At 49.8% G+C, this 19,728-nt stretch overlaps 2 protein-coding genes across 2 annotated transcripts in view; one reads left to right on the forward strand and one right to left on the reverse strand.

The window, feature by feature from the left end:
- Window positions 1–19,728, reverse strand: part of WDFY4 (WDFY family member 4) — a 215,777-nt gene that overhangs the window by 58,271 nt on the left and 137,778 nt on the right. The window contains exons 45-46 of the mRNA XM_060240960.1: window positions 19,247–19,332; window positions 17,171–17,233 (exon numbers count right to left, since the gene is read on the reverse strand). Coding sequence (XP_060096943.1) covers window positions 17,171–17,233; window positions 19,247–19,332 — 149 coding nt within the window. The remainder of the gene's footprint in view (window positions 1–17,170; window positions 17,234–19,246; window positions 19,333–19,728) is intronic.
- On the forward strand, window positions 11,525–12,357 carry LRRC18 (leucine rich repeat containing 18). The gene has a single exon (XM_060240778.1). The coding sequence runs from the start codon at window positions 11,574–11,576 to the stop codon at window positions 12,336–12,338; it is 765 nt and encodes a 254-aa protein (XP_060096761.1). The 5' UTR covers window positions 11,525–11,573; the 3' UTR covers window positions 12,339–12,357.

Genomic DNA, 19,728 nt, shown 5'->3' on the forward strand with positions numbered 1-19,728 from the left:
GGCATCTGTTTCTCCCCCCCACACCTTTAAATTTCTCTTTTTACAAAAGGTAACATTGTGCCTGATGAAAACTTCTGCAAAACTGGAAAGCTTGCATCCTATATAGAATAATAGAATCATAGAGTTGGATCATCTGGTCCAACCTCCTGCACAATGCGGGAAACTCACAAATACCTACCCCAAATTCACAGGATCTTCATCGCTGTCAGATGGCCATCTAGCCTCTGTTTAAAAACCCCCAAGGAAGGAGAGCCCACCACCTCCCGAGGAAGCCTGTTCCACTGAGGAACTGCTCTAACGGTCAGGAAGTTCTTCCTAATGTTGAGCTGGAAACTCTTTTGATTTAATTTCAACCCATTGGTTCTGGTCCTACCTTCTGGGACCACAGAAAACAATTCCACACCATCCTCTATATGACAGCCCTTCAAGGACTTGAAGATGGTGATCAGATCACCTCTCAGCTGCCTCCTCTCCAGGCTAAACATCCCCAGCTCCTTCAACCTTTCCTTCAACCATCTTCATCGCCCTCCTCTGGACCCGTTCCAGCTTGTCTATATCCTTCTTAAAATGTGGTGCCCAAAACTGAACACAATACTGTTTAGGTGAAGTCTTACCAGAGCAGAGTAAAGCGATACCATCACATCACGTGATCTGGACACTATACTTCTGTTGATACAGCCCAAAATTGCATTAGCCTTTTTAGCCACCGTATCACACTGTTGACTCATGTTCAGCGTATGGTCCACTAAGACCCCAAGATCCTTTTCGCACAGACTACTGCCAAGACAAGTCTCCCCCATCCTATAGTTATGCATGGGATTTTTCCTACCAAAATGCAGAACTTTACATCTATCCCTGTTAAAATTAATTTTATTGACAGATGTCATATGACATGTCATTTTGTTCTCCCCAATTTGTGTAGATTGCTTCAGAGGGTAGCCATGCTGGTCTACAGTAGAGCAGACCTGAGTCTAGGAGACCCTTTGAGACCAGCAGACGGATGAAGGGAGATGGAATTCCCAAAAGCAGATCGCCTCCCTGGTGGTGGAACTCTCTCGGGGGCTCCTGGACTCAGATCTAACTGTGGGTCGTGTTCAGGATTTTGGATTACAGGGACCAGGATTGCAGTGGGAGCCACCAGGTGGCGATGTTGGCACACCAGGACATCCATTCCCTCAGATAGACTGATAATAAAAATAATAAATGGCTGCTTAAGATTTAGGTAGTACTTTAACATTTATATAGTACTTTTGACTTCCTGGATAATGGACATTACTTAAGTATTTAAGCTAAGCTAAGTACTAAAGCTACCTAAGTACTTACTCTTTGCAGAAAGTGTGTAAGGCCAGCTAGGCCTATCCCCACCCGGCATGCCAGACTCCACGGTTGGCCTGGGGATCCCCCAGAATCACAGTTCATCTCCAGATGACAGAGATCGGTTCCCCTGGAGAAAATGGTGGCTGGGGAGGGTGAGCTCCATGGCATCGTACCCTGTGCAGAGGATGCTTAAAATGATGTCAGTGCCCCCCTGCCCCCCCCCCTGGAGCTTTCTACATAATCAGCCCCTTCCTCTCTTGGCCAGCATTCTACTCAGCTACAGGCATCTGGCCTCTCACTCCCTGAATGCAAGCCCAACCCACCATTTCTTCCATCATTGTGTTTTATTTTATTCTGCATTAGCCCAACAGCGCAACATCTGTTTCATCCTGGCAGTTTTTCTGCAAACAGAGAGTGCTTCTGTTTTATTCCAGGGGTTGCAGGACAAAGCTCTGCCAATGGGAGAGACAGAAAGGGCAATCCTGCCTCCTTCCCCCTCCTCCCTGCACCTCTGGGAAGCACCTTTCTGGGGCTCAGAGGAGACTGCCAGGGGCAGGGGGAAGCTGGGCAGATCAGTGACTAACGGATCTCTGGATCCAACCAATTGATTAGAACTCTGGACTTGTTATTTGGTACCAAAAGCTGCTACAGGCAGAAATGATGCGGGAGATCCAAACTGAGGCCACAGCACCGAGTGAAGAAGGTTCACTCTCCCCACTGAAATGCCCTCTTGAATTGCCTCTCAGGACTACTTCAGCGGGGGTGGGGGGGGGGGAGGCAGGCACAATAGCATTTCCCCCTATAAGTAGCTGAGCAGGGGAGAGGCAGAGGTGCAATTGTCAGCTGGGAAACTGTGTGGGGCAGAAGACTTTAGATTTCCCCCCATCTGGTGTCTGACTGCCAGAAGTGGGCAAGGCAGGTGTTTGTGGGATGTAGGAAGAGTGTTAGAAACACCTGACCTGGAAGGCCCAGGCTGGCCCCACCTGGGAAGCTCAGCAGGACTGGCCCTGCCTGCTGCCCCTGTGAGAAACTTCCCAGGATGTCCTAGGTTGCCTCTGCTGCAGGACCTCCGGGGGGGAGGGGCAACGGGTCAATCTGAACTGCTGAGCATTACATCCCACTTGTTTTATACAGGGGCTTAATGCAATTATTTGGATGGATTTTGTAGTTAGTTCCTGATTTAATCCCTGTTGGTGGTGGCAGCAGAAAGGGCATCGAGCCACTGCCTTGAAGGGGCTTTCAAGGCCAAAGATGCTCCGAGGTGGTTTGGCCCTTGCCTGCCTCTGCAGAGCAGATGTGGGCTTCCCTGGCGGCCTCCCATCCAAGGACTGGCCCTGCTCAGCTTCAGAGATGTGGCCAGCCTGAGCTACCCTGTGCCATCTCTCTCTCTCTTGACACCTCCACAAATCTTGGGTTCAGGAGCGTGGTTTTACCAGTGGCAGCTGGGGCATATCTGTGTTTGTAGAATGCCAGGGGGATTCATTTGTGCATCTATACCCAGAGGGGCACAAACATACCTTCCCTTCATGTAGTAATAATCGGTGGACAGAACACATGCCAAGGCACAGAAGACTGGCAAACCCCAAAGGATTCTCACTGGGAATCTGATCTCCAGTCTCAACAATCGAGCTGCGTGAAGATGAAAAGGCAGCATGGTGCAATGGTTGGAGCATCAGAGGAGGACCTGGGAAAGCCCAGTCTGGATCTCTGCCAAGGAAGTTCACTGGACAGCCTTGGGCCAGGCAAATGCTCTCAGCCTAATCTATCTGGCAGGGTTGTTGTGAGGAATCAAATAATTAATTGATTGTTCTATGGCAGTGGGTGTAGCACAGTCAGGAGATCCAAAGATTGTCTGGCAGCCAGACACTCTACCTCTTTTGGTGGTGATCTGGTTTTTTTTTTAATTTGGAGGGGGGGGGGCTGAGAGAACTGTGACTGACCCAAGGTCACCACGCTGGCTTCAAGTGGAGGAGAACCCCCAAAGTGATAATGGATCCTGTTTCATTGGGCTGTGCAAAATATGTATATATTTGGAAGCTTCTTCCAAGCCTGCAGATCTGCAGGAGGCCAAAAAAGGTCTCTTTCCTTCACTCCAAGGGAGCTCTAAGCTGCCCCCACCCCCGCCCAGTATCACTGCACTGGGTGCTGGCTGAATGAGCCCACAGACATTGTGAGAAGCTGGAGGAATGGCACTGAAAGGAGCTGAAAGGCATTGTCTCCTGTCTAATCCCCGCCTCCATGTACTTGCACATGATTAATGAGTAGCCCCCAAAAGCCTGAAGGGCTTGTAATGAAACCTATCTAATGGAGAAGTGTGTTATAGACAAATCTATATTCTTTTCCAAACAATCATTCATCAAAGCACGATTCCACTCCTCACAATTAAATGCTGGAGCGTGTGGATCAGCTGGAGACCAGCCGAGTGGAACCTGCACTCTGCTCTCTTCCTTCCCAGCAGCCACCGGCACCACCATAAACTCACCTCTGGGAAAGGAGCCTTTCCCCTTCTCACCAACCTACCTGGATCAGGTGTATTTCAAAGAACAGACTGCCCTGAATCAGCCACAGAGACAAAGGGCCCCTGGATGAACCTCTGAATGGAGAGTTCGGGTGCTAGTTAGAACCAAAGAGTTGGGAAGGGCCATATAGGCCCTCCAGTCCACCCCCCGCTCAAGGCAGGAGCAGCCTGAAGCCTCCGGGATGCCTCAGCCTGGATTGGCCTGGGGACTTCCACGGAGGGCTGCCACCCTCGGGGTTGCACTGGCAGAGGACGGGAGGTGGGGAGGTGACCTGCCAAGTCATTCTGACCACCCTTTCCAATAGCCAGGCTCAGCGGGGTTCGCAGCAGTCCCCATTCAAAAGAAGATAAAACCAGTTTTATAAACAGGAAACATTCATGTTGCTGTTATCTGTAAATAGTGGCTTTTAACAATGTCATAAATAAATTTTAACTAAAAAAAATAAACAGGAAAAGCATTTCAGTTCCTTAAAGTGAGATGGCATCAAGTCCAGGTGGGGGGGGGGGAGTGGGAGCGCCAGATGTTGTCAGAACTTGTAACTATTGCTGATGCTTCACTGCAATGTAACCAGTACTTGTATTGTGATCTCAGTATTGCTCATGCAGGGATTGTAACTGAACCAAACTGACTCCATGTTGTAACCTCCCAATAACCCCAAGTGCCTATGTAGCAATTAACCTTGCCCTACTGGTATCCAAAATATTTAGGGCTGTAGACTGAGTTATGATGTGTCTCTGCACATTCTCACACTGGTGCCCTTTGAAGCCGAGCCGTGTGGCCTTCAGAGCGAGGAGGCAACCTCCTCGCTGATAGTGGATGGTGGGAAGACAGATGTGCTTGTAACGGTGTGAATTGTGGCTTTGTAATGTGTTTGCTTTAGTGTATAAAACTGCGCTGGTGCTGGCCCTCGCCATCACTGTTATCTCGTCTCTTCCAGTGCTTAGTTCTCTCTAATAAAATCCTAGCTTTGTAACCAAGTATGGGATCTGTTTGAAGTTCTTAAGTTCTGACATTATAACAGTGATGGCGAGGGCCAGCACCAGCTTAGTTCTCTCTAATAAAATCCTAGCTTTGTAACCAAGTATGGGATCTGTTTGAAGTTCTTAAGTTCTGACAGATGTAAACTGTAGCTGACCTCAGCCAAATACCTGGCAAAACATCGCTGCCTTGCAGGCTCTGTGGAACGGAAGTCATTCCTGCACGGCTCGGATGGAGACTGGCAGACAGTTCCACCAGGTGGGGGCCAGGGCAGAAAAGGCAGGGAAACAGTACTAAGCTGTGGAGTCCTGTGAGCAAAAACTCTGCTTTGTGAGCTCCTGCATGAATTAGTTTCCTCTGTGGCCATTTTGACTGTGAGCTAGCCCACACCAACTTAGCTTAGAGGGAGCACTGCCGGGGGACACCAGCAAGGGTTGGTCCCTGGAGCGCAAAGCTCTCTCGGGGATGCACCAGGAGAGTCGTTCCGGAAGGTGCATGGGGCCCTGGCCCTGCAGGGTCCTACGGGTTAATACCAACACCTTGGACCTTACCTGGTGCTCCACTTAAAGCCTATGCAGCTCAGGTTCCAGGTGTTGGTATTAACCTTTCTCTTCAGACTTGCAGCACGGGAGAGATGTGAGCTGTGCATGGGGTCCCCGTGAGGACCTGGCCCACTGCATTCTGCACCAGCTGGACTTTCCGGGTCAGCTTTAAAGGTAGGCCCACAGAGAGTGAGTTACAGTAGTCCAGCCTGGATGTGACTGTTGCATGGATTACAGTGGCGAGATCAGAGTGAGGCAGGCCTGACTTGCTGTAGTTGGTAAAAAGCCAGCCTCACAATGCTGGAAACCTGGGCAGTGTAGGAAATGAACATACATCAAGGGCATCAAGTGGTGAAGCTCTGTTTTGGGGGCAAAAGTCAATGGTAGAATTAGTTACAAATCACAGAGTTTTGCCCCAAAACCAAGAGTGTTGCCACCTGACATCTCCACATCACTTTCAGGTTATGTAGGCTCACTGCGGTTATTTCCAGTTTCTTGGAGGTAAGGAGGAGGAACCAGGGGCAGGGGGAGTGGGAGACCCCCAGGGTCTGGCAACCCTGGGCTGTGCTAGTGGAAGTGGGGGGAGCTCCTGCCCCAGGCTCCCATTTCCTGTCACTGCTCAGAGCAGTGGGGGCGGGGGGGGGGAGGAGCAGTCGGTCAAGAGCACGAGACTTCCCACTTAAAACCAGAAGTGACATCAGTCATTTCTAGGAATCGCTGGAAATGCGGTGTGGGTGTGTGAGAGAGAGATTCATCCTGTGGACACCTGAGTAAAGTCTGTCTGTCAGGGTTATTAGAGCTGTGCTTCCAATTTACGCACAGCTCTACCAGAATCCCTAAAGAAGGGGGAGAGGAGATATTATTACACCAGCTCTGAATCTGATTACTCAGTGGTTAAACCCCCCCCCCCAAAAAAAAACATTCTGCATAAGTTCAGAAGTGTGGGCCCAATACTGATCAGGAAGCATAGTACAGAAATGAAACAATTCTACAGCTATAGGTTGGATAAAGGTAAAGAGAGAAGATAATGTTGATGTACTTGGTATGGCAGTTACACGTATACAATAAATCAAATGCCCTGCAGTGGGTGAAGCCTAACAGTTCTGGAGGCTTCAAATGGACTACATTTATGATGTAACCCACCCTGAGCCTGTTCTAAGGGAACGGTGGGCTAAAAATTTAAATAAATAAATAAATAGGCTATCTATTTGAATTGGTATTGCATAACATTTGTTCTGTTGTCACTTTGTCTGATCATCTGTTTTTATGACATTGTGAAATATTTGTTGGGCATTTCTTTGCTTATGGATACTATCCTTTTAAGTTCACTTGCATTGTAATATATTTTGTCTTTTTTTGTAATTGTTGACAACACCAGTATTCAGGTACTGTTTTTGAAGTTATTTTGCATTGTCATTGTGACATAAGCATTGCAGTAAATGGGTACTATCTCTTTAAGTCTTATTTGTGTTATAGTACATCAGAATTACATCATATGAGTGTTAACTCTTTAAGTTCTTTTGCACTGTAAGTGTTACATTAGCATTGCATTTCATGGGTACTATCTCTTTGAGTCCTTTTTGCATTGCCATCCCTCCCCCATATTCTTTTCCCTCCTTGTGACCTTTGACATCACACCAGTATTGCATCATCATCATTTAGCACATTATATAAGTTCATGACCTAGGGTTGCCAGGTCTGTGCTGGAAAATACCTGGAGACTTTGGGGGTGGATCCGGGAGAGGCCGCAGCAGGGCGCAATGCCGTAGAGCAGCCATTTGCCAACCTCTGTGTGGGAAGCAAACCCAAGGCAGGGCTCTTCACCTACAGGGACAGCTGGCCAGGGCCGGGTCTTGAGGGGCGGGGCAGAGGGGGGTGCTTGCCCCGGGGCCGATGGAGGAGAGGGCACCAAATTGGGTATGGAGTCCATTGTATTCTATGGGGCCATAAGATAGAATGGCCCATAAGGGGGCAACATTTTTAATCCCCCCCCCAAAAAAAACCCATGTAGATTTGGTCCTGCAGTTGGCCTCTCTGTTACGCATCCCCAGGCAATCTCCTACAGTCCCAGAGATGGAGGGGCGCCAACTGCCTTGTCACCTCCCCACCCCAATGGTCTCCCTCTTGCCCTCCCTCTGTCAGTGGGCAGGCCAGGCCCTCCCCCTCCTTGCCAGCATGCCAGGGGACAAGAAGGGCACTGCTGCCTCGCCTTCCTGCTAGGGGATGAAGAAGGTGAATGTGGCCTCCACTGGCCATGCCACCCTCATGCTTTGCTGCCAGGGGATGAGGAAGATGGGGGCTACCTCACCTCACTTCTGGCTTCACCAGGTGACAAAGAGAGCAGGTGTTCCATCTAGGCTTCCCAACCCTCCCGCCCTGGCGGGGGACCCCAGGATTTCCAGCCTCTTCCCCCACTCCCCCAAAAAACGGAAGCGGGGGGAGGGGTGGGAACGGCGCCAAGGAGCGTGGCGAGCCCCGCCTTCTCGGAGTGGGCGACACCGCTGCACGGCTGCTGCCTCTTCTCCGTAGCTGCTCCTCCGAGATGGGCTCAGCCTGAGCCCATCTTGGAGGAGCAGCTACGGAGAAGAGGCGGCAGCGCAGCGGCGTTGCCTGCTCTGCTCCGCCTCTGAGGTAAAATCAGAGAAGAGGAGGGTGGAGGCAGGCCAGGAGCGTGGCGAGGACCCTTCTAGGACCCGGACTCACGGCTCGCCACGCTCCTGGCCTGCCTCCACCCTCGTCACACGCTCTGTGTGTCACACCCTCCTTGTCACCCTCCACCTTGTCACACGCTCTGTCTGCGCCGCCCCGCTACTCACCACTTGCAGGCAGGCAGGGAGAGGCCGAGCAGGGCCACGGGGGCGACGGGACGATGCAGCCGCTGCTGCTGCTGCTTTCCCGACCGGGCGTGCAAAGGTGCCCGGCAGCCCGGAGGAGGGCCTTGCGCGGCCTGCTGCTGCTGGGGCGCCCTCCCGGGCCTACTGCTGGGATGCTCCGCCGGGCCCTGGGGGGGTGGGGAGGAGCAGCAGGCGGCGGCTGGGCCGGGAGGCGGCAGGGGCTTGGAAGAGGCGCCTTGCACAGGGCTGCTTTGCCGCGCCTTCGAGCCTGTGGGCCTGGCGACTCCTCGCGCAGTGAAGGGGGCTCCCTCCCTCCCTCCCAAGAAACAGCTGGCCATATTCAGGCGGGGGAAGGTGATGGCGACCGCTTTGGCATGCTTGGCATACCTCCCAATGTCAAGCATGGTTAAATACTATTGGTAATTGATTGTTTTAGGGTCCTGCATAAGCTGGTCTGTGCATTGTCATGGAGGATCCGTTCCTCTTAGTTTGTTATTGGAGTTCAATTATGCTTGCCACAGCCTTGATCTTGGCTCCACCCCTAATGTCTCCTGGCTCCACCCCCAAAGTCTCCTGGCTCCACCCCCAAAGTCTCCTGGCTCCACCCCCAAAGTCCCCAGATATTTCTTGAATTGGACTTGGCAACCCTAGTTCCATCTGGCAGCTGAGGAGGGTGGGGGTGGCTTCTTCTTGGCCTGATGTGGGGTGAAGATGAGAGTGGCTTTTCACCACACCTCGCTGCCAGGTGGGGAGGAGAATGAGGGCAAGACTTGGGTGTCCAAAATCTTCAGGCCAGCCCTTTTTACCTGGGGCGGGGGGGGGGGGGGTGTTTCTCTCCAGACTTGCAGGGAATGGCTTTGTAAATTAAAGAGAAAAGGGATGGGGGGCACTTATTAAAAGCTGCCCTCCTGCAGAATGAATATGCCTCAGAAGGGACAAGAATGTCGAGGGCCAAGGAAGTGAGGGAGTCCAACCTAGCCAAGGCCCCGGGGGTCTCAGAGAAGGGGAGGGGCTTCCAAACTGGGCTTCATTGAATTCTTTTGGTTCTATAAATGAGAAAGCTTTGAGGATCACTTGACACATCCCACATGCAGAAAAGAAGGCAGGTTCACATACCTTCTTCAAAGATTCTTTTTGTATTTGCCCAAAAGTCACAGTAATCTCTGGCAACCCTACTGGGCATGGAGGATGTTCAGAGAGGCAGCCTGCTATCACCTGCCTCTGCCTCCAGCCCCTGTATTTCTTTGGCGGTCCCCCATCCAAGTCCTTGCCAGGGTTGGCCTTGCTGAGCTTCCAAGATCTGACGAGATCATTGGGCTTGCAGCTGGGCTTTCCTCCTGGGCAGGGCTCCTTCATGAAAGGTTCTTATTGTTGTGTATTTTGCCCCACTAGAAGCTGGGAACAGTTTCATGTGGCAGAACACACCTGTGCCTGACACAAGGCAGCACGGAGGGAGTCTGGTCTGGTCCTGTGCCAATCTGTGAAGTCCCCCCCCAAGCCAGGGCCGGTGTCAGCATACCCTGATGTCGGGGGGCAGCTGCCAGGGCCCGCAGAGCTGTCACTCGCACCCACTCCCTTACTTGTGTTCTCACTTGTAGGGTTGCCAAGTCCAATTCAAGGAATATCTGGGGACTTTGGGGGTGGAGCCAGGAGACTGGGGGTGGAGCCAGAAGACATTGAAGATAGAAGAAGATATTGGATTTATATCCCGCCCTCCACTCCGAAGAGTCTCAGAGCAGCTTACAATCTCCTTTATCTCCCTCCCCCACAACAGATACCCTGTGAGGTGGGTGGGGCTGGAGAGGGCTCTCACAGCAGCTGCCCTTTCAAGGACAACCTCTGCCAGAGCGATGGCTGACCCAAGGCCATGCTAGCAGCTGCAAGTGGAGGAGTGGGGAATCAAACCCGGTTCTCCCAGATAAGAGTCCGCACACTTAACCACTACACCAAACCGGCTCTCCCATTGGGGCTGGAGCCAGGAACAAGGGTGTGACAAGCATAATTGAGCTCCAAAGGGAGTTCTGGCTATCACATTTACAAGGACTACACACCTTTTAAAAGCCTTCCTTCCATAGGAAATAATGGATAGGGGCACCTTCCTTGGGGGCTAATAAAACTGGACCCCCTAGTCCAATCATTTTAAAACTTGGGGAGTATTTTGGGGAGAGGCACTGGATGCTATGCTGAACATTTGGTGGCTCTACCTCAAAAAACAGCTCCCCCAGAGCCCCAGATACCTGCGGATCAATTCTCCATTATACCCTATGAGAATTAGTCTCCATAGGGAATGACATTTCCCTCCCTTCTTCCTGCTTTCTGATGCCCCTGAAGCTGTGGGGGGAGCCTCCAAACCGGGGGATCCCCTGCCCCCACCTGGGGCTTATACAACACACAGAGAGTAACACGGCAGAAGGACACAAAAATAAAGGTACATAGCCAACCGTGAAAACCAGCTTCTATTATTAAATTATACAAAGTCAACAAAGATAAACATATAAATACCAACATTATAAATTACAAAACAACCATAACTTTTAGTCCTTAATGAAAAAGGAAGCATTAGCACCAAGAGTCCTTCTTTTCATACTGTGGTAAATGCCTTGTAGGTGTTCGTTTAAACATGCTGGCTGTTTGGCCTCATACTTAAGAGAAATTGCTAAGAGGATTATTGCAGCTTGAAGAAGCTCACCCGAAACAAGGTTCGGTACGACCTTGACCTTGGAAACTTGGATTATTGGCTGCATCTGTGGACTGACATTAAACATCTGGAGTACTACACCAGGATTTCATGGAATGAGATGGGAAGTTTATATGTTTATCTTTGTTGACTTTGTATAATTCAATAATAGAAGCTGGTTTTCACGGTGGGTTATGTACCCACCTGGGGCTTGGCAGCCCTAGCTCTCAGCGGCCTGTGCTCCCCGTGCCCCTGGCGCAGGCAGCCAGTGGCTAGGGCAGTGGGAGCAGGCAGATGGGAGGGTGAGAAGGAAAGCGTGAGCAGCAGGGCCTAGCGGTGGGCAGAGGAGGAGAGAGCCCTGGGGAATCTCTGCCTGGCACCAACCCTGGTATAGATCTAACCCTTTTCATGTTTCCCTTTCCATCAACATCAGGCAGGTCGGCCAGCAGCGCTTGCCTCTTTGCCATGCGCTTCTTTCTGACTCCTCTTGCCAGTCCTTTGATAGCAAACCCCAAAGGAAGGGACTGTGCAAAGAAGATTCTGAGAGACAGAAGCAGAGCAGCCACTTGTCAAGAGACTAACAGCTGTGTTTGTGTTTGAAATTCAGGCTCTGTGTTAAACCAGCAGCCAGCAGTCTACCAGGGACTTCCTCCAAAGACTCATCCCCTTCACCTGTTGCATTTGCGCCGCACTCTTTTCCTCCGGCATGGCCAAGGGAAAGGGGCCCAAAGGGAAAAAGGTCACCTTGAAAGTGGCAAAGAACTGCATCAAGATCACCTTTGATGGGAAGCGCCGCCTGGACCTCAGCAAAATGGGCATCGCCACTTTCCCCAGGTGCATCCTCAAGCTGGCGGATGTGGATGAACTGGACCTCAGCAGAAACATGCTCAAGAAGATCCCGGACTCCATCGAGAAGTTCCAGAATCTCCGCTGGCTGGACTTGCACAGCAACCAGATTGAAAAGCTGCCTGAAACCATCGGCAGCCTACAGAGCCTGGTCTTCCTCAACCTCTGCAACAACAAACTCACCGCCCGGAGCTTGCCAGTAGAGCTGAACCAGCTCAAGAACCTCCGGAACCTCAACCTGGGCCTGAACCACATCGACAACCTCCCCACCACTCTGGGGGCTCTTAAAGAACTCCAGGAAGTCGGCATCTTTGACAACTTGCTCACTGTCATTCCAAACAGCATTAAAAAGCTCCCCAAGCTGAAGAAGCTGAACGCCAAAAGGAATCCCTTCCCGGGGCCCACGGAAGAGGAACAATTCATCGACAGCATCAAACGCCTCGAGAACCTCTACGTGGTGGACGAGAAAGACCTTTGCTTCCCGTGCCTGAAGAAGTGCCAAGAAGAGCGCGACAAGTTGAACAAGCTGAAGAACACGGTGCCCGCCCCACTCCGGAAACCAAACTTCTCCAGCCTCATGACGCCCAACTCGACAGCGAAGGAAAGTCAAGCAGAATGGAGGTGAAGCTGCCCAGCCCTAGCAGGGGGGGGTGGGAGGAGGCACTGGGCTTTGGCATCTGGCCCTTGTAAACGATCCCAAGCAATAAAATGGCTCTCAACAGTAAAGCTCTGTGTTCTGAAAGGCTCTCACAGGCATCTCGTATCCATCTAGCAAACCAAATTCTGCCCCCACCGGAATCCATGTTGAGGTGCTGTTATGCAGAAGCAGAAAGGGGAGGAAGGGCTGAGGCAGATTCTTTCTCAGGATAAGCAAGACTGCTGGTTCTGGCAACCTCTCCTTTCAGCCCAGGGCAGAGAGAAGAGAACTCTCCCACCTGGGCACACCTGCCTTTGACACATTTGAGCCCAGGACCTGGTCTGTGCCTCAGGGTGGGGGGGTGCCTGTTGCACATTATTAGTATTATCATTGACTTGATGAATCGTCTCTTCCCAGCTGAAGCAGGGCTCTAGGCAATGTGCAACAATAACATACATACAATAATCATTAAAACCAATTAGCTAAAAATAAATTACAAACCCAATGACATCTATTATAAAGTGCTACCAATTCCTGTTTTCTAGATGCTGCATCAGGGACAGAGGTCCTCCTTGGAGTGGGGGAGAGAGATGAGAGCGAGCCCAGCAACCATCGCTGTCCTCAAACAAAACAAAAAAGTGGAAGCACATGGTCCGTAGCTGCAAAGATATTTACTGAAGACAATAAAAGTACTAAATAACCACTCTAATACAGTGCTTGTAGATGCTGTGTCGAGCCTTACAAATGCTTAGCTGACTCGAGAGTAAACACCTATTATAGTTGGCAGTGAATGGCATGAGCGCTTGGGTACTTGATAAGGAGCAGCCACTTCTACTTCCGTTGCTCATGTGAATCCAAATGCCGGAGAATTCCACAGGTTGAAATAAATGTCTCAAGATTCAAAGTCCCATATTTGTAGAACAACAAACTTGGTGCAACGGCACACCGGTAAACAAGCCGTTTCTCATATGGCTTTGTCAGGCGCATGTGTATTGTGTTTGTGTGATGCCAGCATTGGAGTCTGACTCGATGTGCAGAAGTGATTGTATCACAGATTATATTGTCCCTGCAATACACATGTGCGTGCCGAAGCCATCTGGGAAATGGCTTGTTTACCGGTGTGTCGTTGCGCCACATTTGTTTTTCTACAAATACGGGATTTTGAATCTTGAGACATTGATTTCAACCTATGGAATTCTCTGGCATTTGGATTCACGTGAGCAACGGAAGTAGGAGTGCTTGCACCATTCACTGCCAACTATTGTATAATAGGTGTTTACTCTCAAGTCAGCTAAGATTTTGTAAGGCTCGACACAGCATCTATAAGCACTGTATTAGAGTGGTTACTTAGTACTTTTATTGTCTTCAGTAAATATCTTTGCAGCTACAGACCATGTGCTTCCACTTTTTTGTTCCGGTTTTTACACAGTCCCCTTTGTTTTTGTTCAGCCCTCAAACAAAAGCCTGGTGGAACATCTCTGCCTTACAGGCTCTGTGAAATTGTAAAAGATCCCGTGGGGTCCTGGTGTTTTCTGACAGAGTGTTCCACGAGGTTGGGGCCAGAACTGAAAAGGTCCTGGCCCTCATTGAGGGCAGCTGGGCCTCTTTAAGGTCAGGGGTCTGTAAGGCCCCTCTGTACCCCTGCAAAGGGCACACTGGGGAAAAGACATTCCTCATCATTCTTCACTCCCAATTCTCTAAATGTACAAGTGCCACCCATATTTGGGTTAGGAGCTAGCCAGAGTACGGTCTGGAAAAGTACAATATAAACTAAGATGGAGGAGGACCAAACAAAATGGTTCCTAGCAGCTAAGCACAAGCCTGACGTTATTCTGGGAGGTGGCTGTAGGGCGTCTCAGGCTACACGTCCCATCCCCTCAATCTTAAACAAAAGAGGTATTTCTATCTATTGTGGAGTCCACAAGAAGGGTAAAATTCCTTATCATAAAAGCCCAACACCTTCCTTCCCTATCCAGTCACTTTAATTAATGGGCTCTCCTTCCTTGGAGGTTTTTAAACAAAGGCTAGATGACCATCTAACAGCAATGTGGATCCTGTGAATTTAGGGGGAGGTGTTTGTGAGTTTCCTGCATTGTGCAGGGGGTTGGACTAGATGATTCTGGGGGTCCCTTCCAACTCTATGATTCTATGATCCCTACCACAGGACAGCCTCTTCTCTCCAGCAATCTAGGATCATCAGCAAATGTTAGCATTCTGACCTTCTTGGACAAATTATGTACATCAAAAAATATTAACAGTTCCTGGCCCCATTCTCTGAGTAAACATAGAACATTATGCTTTTGTATCTAGCACCCGGGAAACATTTAACTTACCCTCACTACACAATGGACATCTGATCAAACTATGGTATAAACCATCTTAACACACCCAGCCATACCTCCAAGTTATGTTTTGGCCTATTTAAGGAGACACTCTGGACACGCTCAGTGTGTCTTGTCATGTCCTGCTACAGACTTGAACCCCCAAAATCTGTTTGGGCCATATTCTTTTCATATTCATATCCTCTATTTCATGGACTCCTGGATCTCTGGATGCTAACTATATTTTCCCCCAAACCCCTATCATGTCCCTCTCACCTCTGTATTTTCTGTAAAGCTTGTGTGTTTGTTTCCATTGTGAATATATTTTTTTTAATATGTGGATTATTTTATTATTTTGTATTAATAAAACAACCTCCCTTGGTTAAGCAATAGTCTGGTTAATACTGAGAGTTCTCTAAGGAACAATCCTGGTAGACAATTGGTGTAAAGATCCTGTTACTACCTCTTACAAGCAACAGTGGAAGAGGCAGTCCTGTAGATGCGTTGGTCCCAGACTACTCAAGGCCTTAATTAAGAGGTCATAACCAAGACTGTGAATCTGACTTGGTACTCAACCAGAAGCCGGTGTAGCTGGCGCAACACAGGTAGAATATGTGCCGTCCATGGTATTCCCATCAGGACTCATGCTACCACATTCTGGATCTGTTGGAGTTTCTGGGTCAAAGTCAAGGGTGGGCCAGAGTAGAGTGAGTTACAGTAGTCCAGCCTGGAGGTGCCTGTCACATAGATTACTGTGGCTAGGTCCAAACAAGACAGAAGGGGAATCAATTGCCTAGCTTGGCGTAGATGAAAGAACACCACTTTAGCAATATGTGCAACCTGGGCCTCCATTGAAGGAGAGGCATCCAGGGTCTCTCCCAAGCTCTTGACAGTTGGTGCTGGTGTTAGTAGTGCCCTGTCAACAGCTGGTAATCTGCCCAGTCCCCCCAGCCACAGAACCTCCATCTTTGAGGAGTTCAGTTCCACTCTACTCTTCTTCAGCCAGCCCACCACAGCCTCCAAACCCTTGGCGGGACCGAGGCTGACCAGTCACCCAACAGCAAATATAGCTGGGGGTCATCTGCATATTGATGACATCCCAGCCCCAAACTCTGTACCAGCTGGGCGGGGGGGGGGGGTGCATACAGATATTAAACAACATCGGGGAGAGGAGCACTCCTTGAGGGACCCCACAAACCAGGGGTTAACTAGAGGACACATCCTCCCTTTGTACCACCCTCTGTCCCTGACTGTGGAGAAATGAGGAGAGCCATTGTAAGGCCATCCCACGTATTCCCACGGCAAGGCGGTGAGTCAACAGATCATAGTCAACTGTGTCGAACGTTGCTGTAAGATCTAATAGCAATAACAATAACATGCAGGCCACCCATCTATCTGAATGAAGACATAGGCACAAATAAACAGGTGCACAACTTGTGCCTGCCTGCAATCCTTGCAGTGGGGAGTTACACAGGTGTTGTTGCACCAGTACATCATTGGAAGCACTTTTTCATAGCTCAGTCCATACCAGCACCCTTTTCATAGCTAACACCAGACAGACAAAAGGAAATATTTCCTTACACAGAATGATTCAAATGTGGAATTTGCTGTCCAAGGATGTCATGATGGCCACAGAAATAGACAGCTTGAAAAGGGGGATTAGCTATGGATGATATCAATGGCTACTAGCCATGGTGACCGAGGGGAATCTCCATATACAGAGGCAATAAGTCTACAAATCCCAGGCAACATCTGGGGAAGGTCTTGGCCTCTCTGCCCTGTTGTTGGCCGTCCAGAGAACTGGTTGGCCACTGTGTGAGACAGGAGGCTGGACTGGATGGACCCTCACTGGTCTGGGACAGCAGGGCTCTTCTGATGCTCTTCTCGGGGGAAGGCTTCAGCCTCTCTGTCCTGTTGTTGGCCCTCCAGAGGAACTGGCTGGCCACAGCGTGAAGCAGGATGCTGGACTAGAGGGACCCTCACTGGTCTGATCCAGCAGGGCTCTTCTGATGTTCTTATGAAGGCCTCAGCCTCTCTGCCCTGTTGTTGACCCTCCAGAGGAACTGTGTGAGAGAGGAAGCTGGAATAGATGGACCTTCATTAGTCTGCTCCAGCAGGGCTCTTCTGATGTTCTTATGAAGGCCCTGGCTTCTCTGCCCTGTTGTTGGCCCGCCAGAGGAACTGTGTGAGACAAGATGCTGGAATAGATGGATCTGATCCAGCAGGGCTCTACTTAAGTGCCAGGCAACCATGCTTGAATGCATGGTTTCCTTAGGTCCAAACAACCATGTCTTTCTTATGGTCAATGCTGCAGAGAGTTTTATTTTCCCAGTGAACAGGAAATACTACCAATACGTAAGACTGACAACTGGACTGACCCCCCCCCCTTTCAAGGTCCCAAATGTTCATCAGAACATCAATGTCAACTCCACAAATTCCCAAGAGAACATATTTCCAAAGTTAATTCTCTTTCATCTACATATGTTTTCCAATGTTTACCTTATATTAATTGATTCTTCTGTGATTCCTTTGGATTTCAAACTTGGCTTCTTTGACCGAAATCTACACACAGAGGAGAAGAAAGTACAAAAGGAAATTAAAAGAAGATCATGCACTGTACAGATTTCAGAAACGTTGCTGTCAAATAAAACTCCTGCATACCCTGCATATGTAAAGGTCCCAAGTGAAGAGATCTTTGTGTGTCATACACTCCAGCTGCAAACAAACTGAAAGTCCTCCTCCAGGGACTTGCCTTACCATGACGCTCTCATCACAATCAGTTCTACTCCCAAATCCCAGTGGCTTTTCTTTTACTGGGGAGGGGCCATGGCTCAGTGGCAGAGCCTCTGCTTGGCATGCAGAAGGTCCCAAGCTCAATCCCCTGCAGCATCTCCCATTAAAAGTACCAGGCAGGAGGTGACCCAAAAGTCTTCTCTCTGCCTGAGAGCCTGGAGAGCTGCTTCCAGGCAGAGTAGATGACGCTGAGTTTGATGGATGGGGGTGGGACTGATTCAGTAGACTTCACGTGGAGCTTCACGTGGGTTCCTGCATGAAGCACTGCTTTAGGGGAAGGGCTGCGGTTCAGTGGCAAAGCGCCTGCTTTTGGCATACCAGAAGGAGGTCCCCAGGCCCAGCCCCAGCATCTCCAGATAAAAATGCCAAGCAGCAGGTGACGGGAAAGACCTTTATCTGTCTGCTGCCAACCTGAGTAGACAATATTGACCTTGATGGAACAAGGATCTGATTCAGGATAAGGCAGAATCACATGTTCTTGGAGGGGACGATTCAGTGGCAGAGTATCTGCTGGGCATGCAGAAGGTTCCAGGTTCAGTTCCTGGCAGCATCTCCTGTTACAAGGCCCAGGCAATGTGATGGGAAAGACCTCAGCCTGAGGAGACGCTGGAGACCAGCTGCCATTCTGAATAGACAAGGCTGGCCCTGATGGACCAAGGGGGGCCTGATTCAGCTTCATGTCTTTATATTGGTCACTGGTTTGGTTGGGGCTTGGTTTTGTTCAGCTACTCACAACTGAACACAACTCTGGCCAAGGCAGAGAACCTCCATGTTCAGAGGCAGTCAGCCTCTGAATCCCAGAGCCAGGAGGCAACGTCTGGGGAAGGCCTTGGCTTTGATGCCCTGCAGTTGGTCCTCCAGAAGAACTAGAATAATAGAATCCTAGAGTTGGAAGGGACCTCCAGGATCATCTAGTCCAACCCCCTGCACAATGCAGGAAACTCACAAATACTTCCCCCTAAATTCACAGAATCTTCATTGCTGTCAGATGGCCATCTAGCCTCTGTTTAAAAACCTCCAAGGAAGGAGAGCCCACCACCTCCCAAGGAGGAAGCCTGTTCCACTGTGGAACCGCTCTAATGGTCAGGAAGTTCTTCCTAATGTTGAGCTGGAAACTCTTTTGATACTTACTGATTTCGCACACAGCTTACCACGCGGTCACATTCCTGTTCTCTGCGCAGCATCCGTCAGATTTCCCACTATCTAAGCCACTCGTGGCTTTTGCATAGCAAATGTAAACTGCTAAAACCCAGTTTACATTTGCTACACAAAAGCCACTGCACTTCCTGTAACTCTGGCGCAGATAGTGGGAAATCTGACGGACGCTGTGCGGAGAACAGGAACGTGACCGCGGAGTAAGCTGTGTGCGAAATCAGTCTTAATTTCAGCCCGTTGGTTCTGGTCCTACCTTCTGGGGCCACAGAAAACAATTCCACACCATCCTCTAGATGACAGCCCTTCAAGGACTTGAAGATGGTGATCATATCACCTCTCAGTCAGCCTCCTCTCTAGTTGGCCTGTGTTAAAACAGGATGCTGGACTGGTTGGACCACTGATCTCATCCAGCAGGGCTCTTCTTACATTCTCACTTTCATGATTACTTGACAGTTCTATTTGCCTCTTTCTACCTCATATCTGGGTAAGAGAACTCTCACCACAAAAGGGCAAGGAACGTAGTTTCCAAGCAAATGGCAACTAAGTGTGTGTGGAAGAGTGCCTGGAGAAGGACTTGGGACAAGGCTTTTTGGTCCTTCAGGGCTTCCATGTTCTCAAGGAAGGTACCTTTTCAGGGTTTTTTTCCGGTCACTGTTGTGGAATACCAGGAAGACAGAGTAGCCACTTCTGAAGAAGATTTCCAAGGCCACCTCCTGTTAGGACAAACCCAGCGACATCATGGTGAACTTCTAAAGGACTAAGAAAGGCTCCTTCAAAGACTGTACACTTTAAAAATAACAAAACCCAGTAACCTGATACCCTCCACAAAGCAGAACATTTCTTCATACACCCCCTCCAGGTGTTCAGCATCAAATGAGGAGGATCCCTACTAAGGAACAACCAAAAACCACGAGGGCCACAACCAGGCCCTGTCAGATCCATGTGCTGCTACTTCAAGGGGTGATTTTCCCAGGCTGGAGGACAGAAGACCCTGAGACGGTGGAATCGTCCTGTCTTACGGAGAGACTCTACCATCTCCTCAGGAAGTTCAGTGGCACCTGGAAGATCTATTTATTTAATTCATTTGTACCCTGCCTTTCTCCCCAGTA

This window comes from Heteronotia binoei, chromosome 6 (assembly GCF_032191835.1).
Source record: "Heteronotia binoei isolate CCM8104 ecotype False Entrance Well chromosome 6, APGP_CSIRO_Hbin_v1, whole genome shotgun sequence".
Classification (NCBI taxonomy): domain Eukaryota; kingdom Metazoa; phylum Chordata; class Lepidosauria; order Squamata; family Gekkonidae; genus Heteronotia; species Heteronotia binoei.

What these genes read in the sequence shown, in the direction of transcription:
- LRRC18 (XM_060240778.1), top strand. Translation starts at nt 11,574, where the DNA reads ATGGCCAAGGGAAAGGGGCCCAAAGGGAAAAAGGTCACCTTGAAAGTG.